Source organism: Buteo buteo, chromosome 22 (genome assembly GCF_964188355.1).
Source record: "Buteo buteo chromosome 22, bButBut1.hap1.1, whole genome shotgun sequence".
NCBI lineage: Eukaryota > Metazoa > Chordata > Aves > Accipitriformes > Accipitridae > Buteo > Buteo buteo.
The window spans coordinates 3,925,950-3,940,376 of NC_134192.1; the positions used below are offsets into that span (position 1 = coordinate 3,925,950).

Below are 14,427 nucleotides of genomic sequence, written 5' to 3' on the forward strand. Positions count from 1 at the left end.
CAGGAAGGCAGAGCCAGAGGACACTGCCTGGGTCAAAACAGCCCCTCGTAGTCTCTGGCAGCCATGTAATAAACTGCACAGTTGTAGCGCAGAGCTGTGACCTCTTGGCAGCTGTGAATGATTCTGCGTTAGGCACAGCTGGCAAAGCACTGATTAGGCCAAGCGCTACAGCCTGGGCTGAGCTGCCCTGGGAAGGTCAGTGTGTTGCGGGGGGGTGAGGGGTGGTTCCTGTGGCTGGACTGGAGGACTGAGGGGTGGTGAAGTTGCTTGTGGATGCAGGGTTTTACGGATGGCAAGGCGTCCCCTTGCAGGGGAGGGCATGTATTTATGGAGGTACGGATAGGTTCTGAGCATAGGGGCAGAGCTAGGTGCTGAATGTACAGATGTGTGGGAACCACTGCCTTGTGAAGGAGCAAGTTCTGTTGTTTACTTGTGCTGTGATGTGTCTTTACACAAAGGACCAGCTCTGGGCTCTTGTTTGCCTGCTGAGGGTGCAGGTATGAGTCAGGTTTGGAAAGAGCAAGTCTAGAGTAGGGGAGAGTGTGGTGGGGCACTGCTCTGGGGAGCGTTAGCAGACTGTGCAGGATAGCAATGGGGAAATCAGGGACACCTGGAGATGCAACACAGTCATTGGTGTAAAGCAGCCTAGAGGAGTGTGTGGTGATGATGCTCGGGACACCTCCAACAGGGAGGCTAAAGGCTGCTGGGAACACCCAAGGATTTCAGGTACTGTGTTGGAAGGTTAAACTGTCCACAATAAGTGAGACCTCTTTCCAGACCATAGCACTATATGTGAGCATGTCTTTTTGAATGCTTTGGCACAGCCCCACTGAATTACAAGCTTTTTCTGCCACGGTTCTGCAGTGAGACCAGAGCTGTCTGATTGCCCTTGGCTGCTGCCTGCGTGGCTCATCTTGCTGCCCATCTAAAGGAATTCCTGTTTCTGACAAGACTTCCAGCAAGAGCTCCTCAGCCCAGACGAATCACATACAAATCTTGGATTACACCGCCAGATTTAATACTCATGAAAAAATTCTCATGGTTTTGTTCCACATTGGATCAAAGGCAGCTACTGTGAGAACACGTCTATATTAGCTGTGAATATTTATTATCAGCTCACAAAAAGTAGAGTTTTGTTGTACTCACATGGGATTTTTCATGTTCTTCCCTCAACTGCACAAATGAATCACAGTGTGCGCGGTATATATAGGCAGACGTCAGCTTTTTATTATGATTTAAACTCTGGTCTACTTACTCAGTCATGAATTCAAAACACATGGCTTTAGTATGTAGGGCTTTTTTATTCATTAAATGTTAAAACTGTAGTGGCAGCTCCCAGGGACTTTCTGTCCAAATTTCAGCATGCCTTCAAAAGGAAGTTGGGTAAGTGCTTTATAAGAGAGCAAACAGTCCTGCAGCGAACCTTGCAGTACAGAAATTTATGATACTACTTAACATTTCATCTTCAGAGTATTTTCTGGATGTAACTCATCCCCTGAGATCTAAACTGCTTCAGGCAAATAGGAGATTTGCTGAATAGCAAGGTTTGGGAGAAGGAATGGACCTATTTGTAAACTTAGACCAGTTGTGCTAAAATAAGGAGGACTAAATGGAGGAAGCAAATTAGGGAGAATATTTAAAACTACTGGTACAAATGATATTTTGTAATGTATTCTGAAATGGTGCTTGTTCAAAAATTGGACTACATTTACTAAAATATAAATAAAAGCCACATAACAGTAAAATAATGATGTTATGATCCTCAAATGAGAAAAATTTCATGTTAAATTAATCCAAATGTTTAGGATTTACGCAAAATGAAATTGGGGCTGAGCAGTGTATGGAGAGAAGTTTGTTTCATCAAAACCGTTTCTTAATGAGAATTTATTTTTGTCCTAAGTTTTTATTTTGTCACAGCACAGAGAAATGTATTATTTTCTGAGTTCTAAACTGCGTTGTTACCCCTATGAAATGATATGTCTCCTTTACTGGCACAGGGAGAGGAGCAAGACAGGATGAGTGCTTGCGTGAGGATGGGCAGGTTCGTGAAAGAGCAGAGATCAAGAGAGCTGGTTCGCAGTGGTGCGGAGCCCAGGAGCAGCTCAGCCTCCCTGGGACTGGGGCTGGGGACCTCTGGAGTCTCTTCTGTGGCTCTCCCAGACACGGCTTCTTCGTCATTCAGGTTGCTTTCCCCTCCACAAGTGAAACAGGAACAGCAAAACTGGGCAGTTCTAGACCGCGAACAGTCAAGCCAGGAGCAAGTACCCGGCAGCGCGCGAGAGCCGTCCCTAAGGTGCTACAGGCTCGCCGCGGTGCTCGGAGTCAAGGGCACGAAGCCGCTCGTTGGGTTTTGCTGCGTCTCCTGGTCTGCACGACCCCATCCAGATGTCGGTCCCGCAGAAGCCTCGCCTGACTCTTCTCTACGGCCTGGACGGGCCGCTATCGGCAGGGACGCACTGAGGCAGAGGCATTGACATCGGCTTTATGCAAGTGAGGAACAGTGTGCAGCCTAATAAGGAATATAATCTTTTTCATGGTGCACGCTGATCTGCCCTGTTTTCCATACAAAAAAATGCCTGCGACTCATGCCAAACAGCCTTGCCTCATCTCCTTCTTTAAAAGTTCATTCACAGTTACAGCCACAATCGCAGCTAACAACCCGTGTCCCGGGAATAAACAAGGCTGCGCGTTTTGGGTCAGCTCGGAAGGTCTCCTGGTGTCCCCGTGACTCATCTCTGGAAGGGTCATCCCGAAACACACCCCCCTGGTGATGTGATCTTGGTACAGTCCAAAGAGTTTCAGGTTAAGAAGCCGAGGGGATCTTTGTTTGCAGGAGTCATTTTGGAGTTCGATGTGCCTCAGAGCCGGACAGACCTCAGCCAGGTAAGTGCCAGAGGTAGCCTGTAAACTGGTATTTACTTGATTTGCACCTTTATCGCCAGGTTGAAAACTCTGTCTATTACTAGTAGCGAGCACAGTGAGAAAATGCTTTGTCTACTGCAGTAATGTACATTTCTTTCAGAAAGTCACATCTCAACTGTATGCTAACTCTGAGCCAAGCACTCATTGTGATTTATTGCAAAAGCATGGTTGCTCTCATTTCTTCTGGGATAACCGGTCTAACGCTAGTTAGAAGCTACAGGCTTCATTAACAGTTACACTGAATAAAGGGGCCAGACTGATAAAGTGTGATTTGATCTCAGTGCTCATATAATTCCATTCTCCATACTGTCTCTGATCTTCCAAAATACTGTCAGTTCTCGCTGTGGATTCTTTCATTGTGAAATTCAAGTGGGTATTTTACTCTTTTTTTTGTTCTTGTGAAGGAGAGCTTTTTATACTGTGTCTAAAATAATAGATAAGTGGATATATAAAATAATGGAGTGGCCTGATAGGGAGTTACCCATTAATTTGCAATCATGGTCTTTTTTTAAACTAACTTTTATGAAAAGGCAGGATAGAGAGATACTGGAATTCTGAAGAAAGTTGTTTCCTGTGGTTTCAGCGCAAAAGCTTGGCTGGAACAAATCAACTGACATTGCTGTTAGCATTTTCTTTAGAGCTTGTTATAGATGTCTTGACTTGGATTAATGTTAATTGTAACAATCAGCATCAATCATACTAAATTACCTTTTTTTTTTAAAAATTCAAAACTGGAATTATACCTCTCTGTAGTTAGCTGCAAATCTGACTGGTCTTGAGCCACTGAAGGTCAAGTTTTTTGAAGTATGCAGGCACCTGTGCACTTTGGAAAATCCTGGCTGCCTGCATATCCTTAAAAATGTGTCCCATAGCCACTCTGTGTCTTCACTAAGAAGAGGCACGTTATATTAGTTTAGCTAAAGGATCAAGCTGTACTAAGGTTCCATGAAACAGGACTCCTTTCACTGGAGAAACAAAGTGGCAGCATAAAATGAGCAAGTGGCAATTGATGTCCTGAAACAGAAATGACCACCCTGAGTGGTTGCTTCTGAGTCCTGTCGAAAAGGTAGCGTGTGCTGTCAGTGCTAGTGCACAATTGTTTAGAAAAATATTTTAATCTTGCATGTCAACTGCAGGCAAACGTAGATCTGTAGTGCTATATTATTCATCCTTGTACTGTCACCCTGGCTGCTCTAGGAGTCAGAGACCCTCAGAGTCCAAATGTGCAGAGTTTTGAATTTCTGAATGCTGGCTGAGATCTAGCAAGGGACTTGAGCATCTGCAGTGGGGACAGAGGCAAAATGCTGGGGCCTTAAGGCTAAGATGTAGTCTAAAAATCTTGACTCAAGCTACTGCTTAATGCCGAAACAAACCGTTAAGAGCCGCATAGTCCTATAGCTCATGTACATTGCGTGCCCTTAACTTAGTACATGCTCAGCACAACAGAGCTGGTCTGTGCACCGTGGATTTCCAGTTGTGGGTGCCAAACAAGTTGTGCCTCTGGGCTGAGCCCCTCGGGGTCTTGGTGCAAGAGGCCTTCCAGCAATTTGCTTGTTACATGTGGACAGGACTGAGAGCCACGCAAAACACAGTGGCAACCCCCCCCGCTTTTCTAGTTCGCTTGAAGGCAGCGGGGCAGCAGGTGCTGCTTTTTGACAGCAGTAGCCTCAGCCTGAGAGCACTCACAGAGAAGTAATTCTCTGTTGGGAGTGAGCAGAGGCAGGCTGCTGGGCTCCCCTCGGGGGACCCACCGTGGCACCCCGCTGTGGGCCTTCCTGCTGCAGGTGTGCATGGCAGGGGGAAGGTGAGCTGGCTGAGCTCAGCCCCTGGTGGCCTGGTCCTTACAGCATTTAGTTGAATTGAAGGATAGGAGCCCTGGGTTTTTTTCTCTGCTCCCGGTGATCTTTAAGCATTTTAGCCATTGAAGGTTTCACCTGGAAACTGATCAGTTGGAGGCAAAAGTCTGCTCTGCTGCCGACTCTGTTCCTTTTTAAATCTTTGCCTTTGCCCAAGGGGAGAGAGCAAATGGTTAAAAGCTATTTCACAGGCAACTACACTGGGATAAACTCTCACAGAAAAGGCAAGGAGGGGAGAGAGGGAGTAAAGCCAGAGTTTACCCTCTCTGGGTGTGTTCTGCCAGGACTTTAAGTAGCTTTGACCATGAAATCAGCATTATACCGCTGAGTAATCCCATGCACGCATGCGTGTTGATTTCGCTCAGTTTTCAAGCTGAAAAGATCACGCACACCCCTGATCATCAGCCCTACAAATTCTGCTCGTGCCAGATGGAGTCCTTCCCCCTTGGGCATAATCACCTGTAAGCGCAGCTTTCCTCAGCTGCTGTTTGCTCCACCTGTCCAGCCCCAGCACGGTCAGTTCATGCCCCGAGTGCTGGAGCAGCTGCTGTGCTTCTTACTGTGGGATGGGGGGGCTGCAGCACGCAGTTAGCCAGCACCTCGCACCCCAAAGGGCTGCAGAGCATTTGCAGGGCATGAGCCCTGACTCCAGCACTCCCTTCCCGAAGGATAAGAATGGGCTTGCATTTTATCTCACCAGGAACAGACTAGAAGAGAGTTGGGAGAGAGAACAAACTGAAAATCAATGATGGTGTTCCTGGCATAGCTTCTGCTCAGATCCTGGGCTTATGGGAACAGCAGGCTCGGTTCTGAACCAACACCCCCCCTCCTGAGCCATCTTGCTTGGACACAGGCTTTGCAGTACAAAGTGCGCTCTGGCTCCCAGCTAAAGGGCTATTGAAAGTCTCTCTGCCCCAGTGAGACCTGAAAGAAAAGCCTGGTTAAGCACCATGAGGTTGCAGTACATTTTATGTGATTAATCTTATTGTAGCAAAGCTTTGGTTTGTAGCCAGATGATTCTGCCAGTCCTTGATGCCGTCTGTGAAAGCAAACAGGTTGTGGTGAGTCCTGTTCCTGGTGTCCAGATAGTCTCTCCTGCATTTCTGCTCAGAAGTGACAGGATATGGGCAGACATTCTCAGACGAAAATATGTGAGTTTTCCTCTCTCAATTTTAATGCTAAGTATGGCAAAACTGCACAGCAGAACAATGTTTGCACCTTCCTGTTTCTATGAGAAGACAAATGCTGGTGTCTCCTTCCCTTAGCCAATTCTTGAGCTGAACTAGACAGAGAAACCTTTATATGCCTTTGGAAGTACTGAGTCACAGAGACCATAAAATAGTCAAATTAACCTTATTTTGTTGAAAAATCTGAAATCTGGATGAAAGAAGGGTTAATGCTGCACAATCATGCTATCCCCAGAGCATGCAATAAAACTTGGTATTTCATCCAAGCAGGGAGACCATTGCCATCCAAAACAACGGAGAAGCCCTGGGACCACGGTCATTAATACTGGACCGGATGCTATTAACTCATCCCATGCAGCAAATTTGATCCAAATTCAATATACTTTTACTAATGCAATTGCATATCCACACAATACAGATTTAATGCTGACTTTATACTTTTATATTGGCTTATGCAGAGGGAGAGAGGATACCCAATCCAGCATAAAGACTCCCAGTGCAATTAGTTTGTTGAACTGTTTAATGAATTTGAATGAGTAAATTTCTCTAGTAGCAATGCTGTCTGTGTTATGGGCAGTGATGCTTCTGATGCATCAGCAGCAGTGGAACAGCCAAGATCATGAAAACGCAGCTTACGTGAAGTGGAAGCTTTTCAGCTGCTTTAGATTTCCTTGCATTCTTAATACAAATTTGCAAAGTCACTGCTTTGTAAGGACCTGCAATTGTTCTGCACAGGAAGAGAAGGCAATAACCTTTTCCAGCTGGAGCCCTGGAAATGCCTTTAGTTAGTTTTACAGAAAACCAGTTCAGAGTAATTTAGAGCTTTTGGCTACAGGGCTGCTTTTCTGGAAGCACTCACTGATTTGATTGCTCTAAAGCAAGCTATGAGTTTGGAGAAAGAAATGTTTGGGAAAATACTAAACTATGTTTGCAAACAGTTAAATACTTGAGTCCCTGTTTTGCTGTCATAGTCCAAACAGTGGCTTTGAGGTTTGGTGATAAGTCAGTACTGAAAGAACAGAGTTTAGAGTTGGGAGGTTTTTGCGAGTTGTCAAGACAGGCACACAACTGCAGTTACAAAAGAGAAGCCCAAGAACAGGGTGTTGGTGGTTGTTATTGGTAAGGCTACTGTTTGCATGAAAAAAAAGCAAGCTTGCTACCTGCAAATGGATAATAATCTTAAAACTGGGATGCTACCCCAGAGCACGGCATACACTGCTGCGTGTGTCCATGCTGGCATCTCTCTATGTCTTCCCAGATGGGGGCTCCTGGAACAGCAGGAATGTGGTCTCGAGGCTGGGGTGTGCCTGAGCTTGGGCAGTTTCATCTCAGGATTCACTTGCTGGATGAAGCAGCTTCACGTTCAAAGCTGTGTTCAGCTGTGGCCTTAAATACTGGCTAGAAATGCACTTTGCCCTTTTAGTCCTGGTGCTGTGGATGGAAATTCTTTTGAGTCCTGCAATTGAAACAGAAAAGCGGGGTGCGTGATAAAATTTATGTGTTACAATGCGCCAAGCCTCTTCCTTGAAGAGGAGCTTCATCTCGAACAGAGGGTTCACTGCAGCTGCTTGGCAGTGTTCGCCTTTGGGACTGAAAGTGCTGTTTTTCGTTAAGGCAAACCCAGCTCTGTGCCGTCCCTGCGCCCCTCCTGCAGGGACGGGAGTGGGAGGGATGCTTTTGCATGCAAGCTAGCTTGCTGCTGGGGGGTGCAGTTGGCTTAACAGCTGCAATAACTTCTCTCTCTGACTTTTTACCCTGTGTGTTGCTTAGTTACACGGAGTAACAAAAATGGGCTAAGACGACACGACTTCTGTTAGTTTTTGTGTGCTTATTGCATGAATTTAATGGTAGCGAGGGTGTAATTTTCCCTCACACGCCTGTCTGGACAGTTAGTCAGTCTTGTTTGTTGTGGATCTTCTATGCAGCAGCTGGGGAAGAGAAAGTTTAAGACAGGAAAATGTGAGTGTAAAGCAATACTGTTGGGTGGTGGAAATAATACTTGAAGCTCATCTTAATGCTCTTGTGAAGAACTGGATTTCAATTGAATGTCCCTTTAATTTAAGGCTGCTAAAAACGCCAGGAGCTGGTATTTGCCACTGTGTTGAATGTGATTTAGCCATATTCTTGCTGGCTCCGACAGGGGGAAGCATCTCTGAGTATTAACTGTAAGTAAAAATGAAATGCTTCTGTTGCCAGGCTGAGGAGGGGACTCTGCGATTAGAGCCTGATTGAAAAGGGGACCTGCACTGGCTTGTCTTCACTGTTCTGCTGAAATCCTTTTTCCAATCAAAATAAGAATCTCACCTGAAAAAGGGAGGGTCAGAGAAAAACTTTAAAGCTCAGTGGTTGAAAGCCAAGTGATGTGGGACCTCCTGTACTCCTGCTGATACCGAGGGGGATTGCCATGGTGCTGTAGAAACCTTGGGGTCTGCTGTGGAGCTGTTGTGCTGCCCAGAGAGGTGAAGTGCTGGGGAGCTCAGCTCAGAGGCTGGAAAAGATAAAAAGCAAACCTGTGATTGTATATGGTCAGGGAAATAAACCAGAAATATAAGAAGGACTGACCTGTAGAGCTGTTTGGGGCTTTTTTCCCCCTTCCTCTCTCTTCTGTCCCTCCCCTGGCACGGTCCCTTTCTCTCTACAGAGCAGCAGAGGGTCTCCGAACTGTGGTACAGTATTTTTAGGACAGTGCGTGTTAGCCCTCGTTACGCTGTGCACAGCTTGCTCTGTATGACACGACAGCGCAGGGAGCCCTGGAAGGAGCAGCTGCCAGCCGTTCTTGGTGTTTCCTCGGCGCAGCTGTACGTTACGAGTGTCAGCCGAACCAGAGGTAAATTTGCTGGGTGCAGAGCAGGGGAAGCTGTGCTACTGTGTACTGTGGACTCCAGAAAGGAGGAGGGACTGTGGTTCTTGGTTTGGGAGCTTCGACATTCCACTGAGGGTCAAAAACTGGGAGCTGCTTCGGAAGTAAACCTTGGAGTGGGAGCCAGGTGCCTGCTGTCCGCCTCAGCCAGGTTAGGCCATGTCCTGGTAGGTGAACACCCCAGGAGAGGAGGGGCTCAGCTGCGGTCCTCCGTCCTCAGAGCTCAAACCGCTAGGCTGTCGTATAGAAACTGCATTTACATTCTTTACCGTGGACTTCCCAACAAGAAAAAGAGACTTCTGTTGTGTTTCAAAAGGGTGGGGTTGGGTTCCCATGAAAGTGGGTTCCTACTAGTTCACCAGATGGTGATGGGACTTCAGCTCAGCTGCAGAGCTCAGTGGGTGGATGGAAAGCAGCTAGCAGCCAGGCTGGGCAGTCCTGGGAGCCAAAGTCCCTTTCTAAGCCACGGACTCAGTCTTTTGCTCGGGATGGCACAGGGAGCCTGTAGAGGGGCAGGTTAACAGCCTGGCAGGAGAAGCCTCCTCCGTGTTGGCATCCCCCTGGTGAGCGCTGCCCCGTGGAGCCCAGGGTGGGGTAGGTAGCAGCTGGATTTCATGTGCTGTGCTTTATGACCGCATTCTGCGCATTGCTATGGGACTGGCTGTTGTGTAATGCGGTGTTAATCCTGGAAGGACTCGCGTTCCAGTCCGGCAGATAGAAGGGGAGAAAGGGTGGGGGAATGAGGTCATTAAAGACCTATCTCTATGAATTAGGCGGCGACAGCTGGAAACCTTATCACCCAGGGGCTATTTTAAAAACAAGCCTATCTTGCAAATAGGCTTGGTTTAGAATGTTAGTTAGCTCGTGGGGAATTTTTAATAAGCAAGAATGCCAGTTATCATGAAATAATCTCTATCCCACCCAAATTAGCCAAACTATTTAATTTTTTTTTTGTCCCTGAGCTATCTTTGTATAATTGACAAGTTGTTCTGCACTTGAATTTGAAGAACTGGTTTGTGGGGGGAAGCAAGTCTATTTGCCTTGTCTTGGGAGGCCAGCTGCCAAGTGACATACCTTGTGACTTTCTTTTTCAGGGAGATAATTAACAAGAAAATAGCCCTTAAGAAAAAGGAAATTGCTAAAAATGGCATAGTATCAGTGAGCCATTTTGGTTTTGAACAGTTCATTTAAGTGTATTTTTGTTTTGTTGAAGCTGGATAACACAGTCACTAACAGGCTGCATGGCCCAGTTCTGGAAGGGGGTACCTTGGCCTGGCTGGAGGCATAAGAGTTTTTCCATCAATTCCAGCAGCATCAGGATTTGACTCAAAGTCATTACAGTCCTGACGTATGAAAAATTTGTTGCTGGATTTTTGCCCTGAGAAAGAATGGAGGATGAGCTGGCATTTGAATATTTGGCTGGTTGAAATGTCAAGAATAAACTGGTTCTTTGTCCTATCACTTTGCCATGTAAGATTCTGCTGGCAGAAATCAGGTAGTACTTACACTTATGGGTAGGTTACTGACTGTGGTTAGGAGGCTTTGGAATGGGTGCAAAAATGACAACCAGGTGGAAGAGCACTCCTGAATACTCTCATCATACTGATAAGTAAGCGAAGGCATTAGAGCAGCATTTCTCATCTTTGAAGGACCATTTAATTTATTTTGGGGCAGGGGGGAGATGAGTGAGGGGGGAGAGAAAGAGAGGGAGATGTTAAAACCATCCCTAGACTATTTTGGCTACAGTAGCTTTTACTTACAAGAACAAAGACCATGATGAATTTGACATTTCCAAGTGTTCCTCATTGCTCTCATATATTTTTCCTGTTGTGCTCACTTGCACTAAACCTAACTTGGTTTAGTTTTCTGCAAATTTGTGGAATGTCATGCAATTCATGCTGCAAGTGGCTCAAGGAGCATGAGCTGAGATCACTGCAACAGGACACAGCAAGCAGGCTACTAGGACAATGTGGTGCCATGCTCCATTGTATGCATGTTGTTTAATCCTTATGATCTGAAATCAGGACAACCTGCATTTGTCTTTATTTCTGTAGATAACTCAAGGAAGGGGAGATACATCTGTAACGCGTGGCGGAAAGGAAGAGGAGAAGAATTGACACACAGGAGCATTCTGGAGTAAGTTCAGATACTCTCTCCACTCCCTCTCTTGAAATAGAGGCAGCATCCCTCACGTCCCCCAGACTTCAAACTGTCCTGAATGATTTCTGTAGTTGACTTCTGATTTATAGAATGTTTTTAAGCAATTTGTTTGAGCTCTGTGGCTGTGACCGTAAACTTGCCAGGTTAGATGGTTGAGATTCTGGGAACTAAGGCCTGAGAGCAAGTTGTTTGGGGGGTTTGTTGCTGTTGTGAGTTTGTTTTTCTTTTAAATTCACACCAATTGTTTGCAAATTTTTGCTGCTTCTGGGAATTCAGTTCCCTGAAATATAACATAAAGTTCAAAGACAATAATACCAGCCAAAGTATTGTCACTTAAATTAAGATTGAGAACTCTGGAAATCTGGTTTTGGTTTTCTTTAGGCATAAGAGTTGCAGTAGATTATTAGAGCTTTAGTGGACAGAAGAAGAATGTAGGACAGAAAGATGGTCCAGCCCTTCACACATGGTACAGACTGAGAGCCAAGCTCAACTCTGTTACCTTTCCAATCAATTAGACAAAGTTAAATGCTGGTTTTGTGCCTGGTCTGGACTCTCTAATGTCTTCTTTGATAAGAGTTCTGTTCAGCCAAAAATACCATCCTAATATATAAGATCTTCTTGGGTTTTTTGGCTCTCTAGTCTACTACTTAACATAATCTAATCATCTGGGTTTTTTTTTTAAACAGAAATCAGTAATTAATCTTGTTTAGAACAAGTTATATGCTCTGTTGTTAAAGACCAATGAGTGGTATCATCTGTGGAATTTAAAGAGCCTTCATAATTTGCATAAGCCAATATTTATCTTATCTAGACAGAAAGATATGTCTTCATCAGTGCAACTCTTCAGAGATCAGAAGTACCACGAGCTGAAAGGGCAATGCATCCAGCAGAGACGGCTCTTCGAAGATCCCGAGTTTCCAGCCTCGGATGAGTCCCTTTTCTATCAATCAGCACCACCAAGGAAAGTTGAATGGAAGCGCCCAAAGGTAATTGTGCTCTCCTTCTGAGGAGGTGCTGTTTGTATTGTTCCACTCCTACTGTCTTCTCTGTGCTAAAACACAGTTATGTGAGTATATTCTTCCTCCCTTTTTCCATTCATTTTCTGTCACTGTGTGATTCAGACAGTAGCCCCTCTGCATCACACTGCTGTCTGAAATGAAAGTCATGCCTTACTGTAAAAAGACAAAATCCGAAGTGTTCTGTGCAGCATAATCATGCTTTTTACTGTTGATGGGTCTCTAATAAGAAGCAGCAGTACGAGGTGACTCCAGCCATAGTGATGTTTAAATCAGCCCTCTATTTAGTTAAGAATACCACTAATTAATTAAGAATACCAGTAATAGATCAGTCAATAGAGGAGTATATTCTGCAAATAAATTCTTAATTTCCTAGGTCAATCTGTGGATATGTACCTGTCTAGGTTGCTGTGTTGACAGAAGCATTTCAGCAGGTGTTGAGATTCTTAATTGAAGTTTCTCTTCAATACCTGTCACTTCTGAGGGCCTGGTGTGTATGCACAGTAAGTGCAATATAAAATCTGAGAAAAACTATAGAAAATTAGATTTTACTAACTGAATAGGTAGCATCTTCTTGCCCGGAATACTGGAAACAACTCAAATAATAATGTAGGATTATTTTTCATTATTATAGCTCTCTGCATGTTTTTCAGAGTAACTTGTGCCTTATTAAAATGTATGAGGAAGGGAAATCTCACAGTAGCAAGGGGAAGTTTCTCCAATCTCAGACAGCTGGCTAGTTCATTTATATGTATAAACAAATGATTTTTAATTTTCCCTGGAGAAGAGAGTAGGAAAGAGAAGAACCACGGTCTGCTCAGCAAGGGGTCTATCTGAGGCAGCAGACAGCGAGGCAGCAGACAGCAAGGCACCATTGGTGGAGTTGTCTTGTTACACTACAAAAATGCTTGGGTATTTCTAACTGCCACCAATGGAATGAATTGAGAGCCCTCATTATCAGCACATACCCACTTTCTGGTCAAAGCAAATGGATTTATTTCAGTTCCACGGGAAACTCACTTGTGCTTCCAGAATCAGTTGGTTTGCTCTCTACATAGTGCCAAAAATAAGAGGAAACCATGTGTGTATAGTTGGCTGCCAGGTTACCTTTTATATTAACTATACTGGAACCACAAACCTGGCTACATATGGGTCTTAAGAGCTTTGAATGACTTCTACAGGATGCTCACAAGCTACTCCCAGGGAATACTCAACTACACAGATGTATAACTGATGTGGAGGAGAGAAGGTGAGTTCCCAAGATGTGCCTAAGCAAACCTTTGTTCTGTAGTGAACTTGCTACCCTCTTCCTCGGCTGTGTTTGAGAGGTTAGATGAAATCTTAGCAGCAAGTTTTACCCAGAGGGAATGGAGAGTTTTTCCTTATTGATATCATCTCTGGTCTCTGCATGGATATGCTGAAGTTACTGTGGATTTTGCCTTTGACTTCTATAAAACCTCAATTACGCACCAGTGATTTCATATTCAAAATGAACAGCTATTGTGTGTACACAACCAATAATGCTTATGTCTATTTGACACTTTTACTAGCATCTTAACAGGAAAACAAACATCATTTGCTTCTAATTGTGACTAATGTACAAGACATTTCAAATTGTTAATATTACTTATATTTGGGGTGTGTTAATTGGTTTGTTCTGAGGTTTTATGCTTCACATAGCTTGTATTTATAAAGTAGTTCACAGCCATAAGCTGTGAAGAACACAAAATCATTCCCAACTTTGACAACGTGGCTTTCCGTCAGACAGTGTAATCTGTTCTCATACTCTGACAAGTGTAATGAAGAGCACAGTGAAAGCCTCTAGCCAGATGCATGCAGTGTTTTTACCCTTAAGCGTGATGAATTTGTCCTTTACTTCACCCATGTCCACTTTTGGGATTAGGGTTAATTTTCTGGAAGCACAAATTTATGTGTCTTTTCTTAGAAAATATGATGCCAATGACAATGTAATATACTCCATATGCAGCTGGTACTGTTACCTGTCCCCTGTGACAGGGGTTAACAGGTGAGGCTGACCAAGGCTGTGCTGTATTTGCCAGGATGGCATTGGGCTGTTTGGGTTTTTCTTTTTTTTCCTGGTGGTGTTCATTTCTTACAGCAGCTTCAATACTGAAATTTCAGTGAGCAGAACAAGGGTTGCTTTCCTGCTTCTCATTTTAGTTTTCCAAGTAAGACATGAGACTGAAGAACAGGGAGAACGAATTTGGAAAAAAAAGTAGGCATTCCAAAGTCTTTGGGTTTATTTTTATTTCTGTAGTGCTTTCCTGTTTATTGGAGTCTTTCATCCCCTCCTAGAAGGGGAAATACCATGCAACCAGTCACAGAGAGGTCAGAGAAAGCCTTTGTTCGTCCTAAGAGATGTGAAGCAAGAGCTAGACCGTAGACAAGGATGCCATTTTAGGCCA

The 14,427-nt window shown here is 44.6% G+C and overlaps 1 protein-coding gene and 1 long non-coding RNA gene across 6 annotated transcripts in view; one reads left to right on the forward strand and one right to left on the reverse strand.

Moving 5' to 3' along the window:
* Window positions 1-2,649: 2,649 nt before the first annotated feature.
* Window positions 2,650-14,427, forward strand: part of CAPN6 (calpain 6) — a 67,471-nt gene continuing 55,693 nt past the window's right edge. The window contains exons 1-4 of one of the 5 annotated variants that reach the window (XM_075053889.1): window positions 7,966-8,130; window positions 8,607-8,792; window positions 10,880-10,961; window positions 11,797-11,971. In XM_075053889.1, coding sequence (XP_074909990.1) covers window positions 8,693-8,792; window positions 10,880-10,961; window positions 11,797-11,971 — 357 coding nt within the window. In that variant the 5' untranslated portion in view covers window positions 7,966-8,130; window positions 8,607-8,692. Of the gene's footprint in view, window positions 2,884-7,691; window positions 7,925-7,965; window positions 8,131-8,606; window positions 8,793-9,242; window positions 9,420-10,879; window positions 10,962-11,796; window positions 11,972-14,427 lie in introns of those variants that run through there. The other 4 variants (XM_075053891.1, XM_075053890.1, XM_075053893.1 and 1 more) reach the window with 4 other exon arrangements.
* Window positions 7,125-8,657, reverse strand: LOC142043119 (uncharacterized). The gene is made up of 3 exons (XR_012653948.1): window positions 8,528-8,657; window positions 8,270-8,453; window positions 7,125-7,421 (listed from the first exon to the last, which is right to left on the reverse strand). It is a non-coding gene; the product is annotated as an uncharacterized LOC142043119 (long non-coding RNA).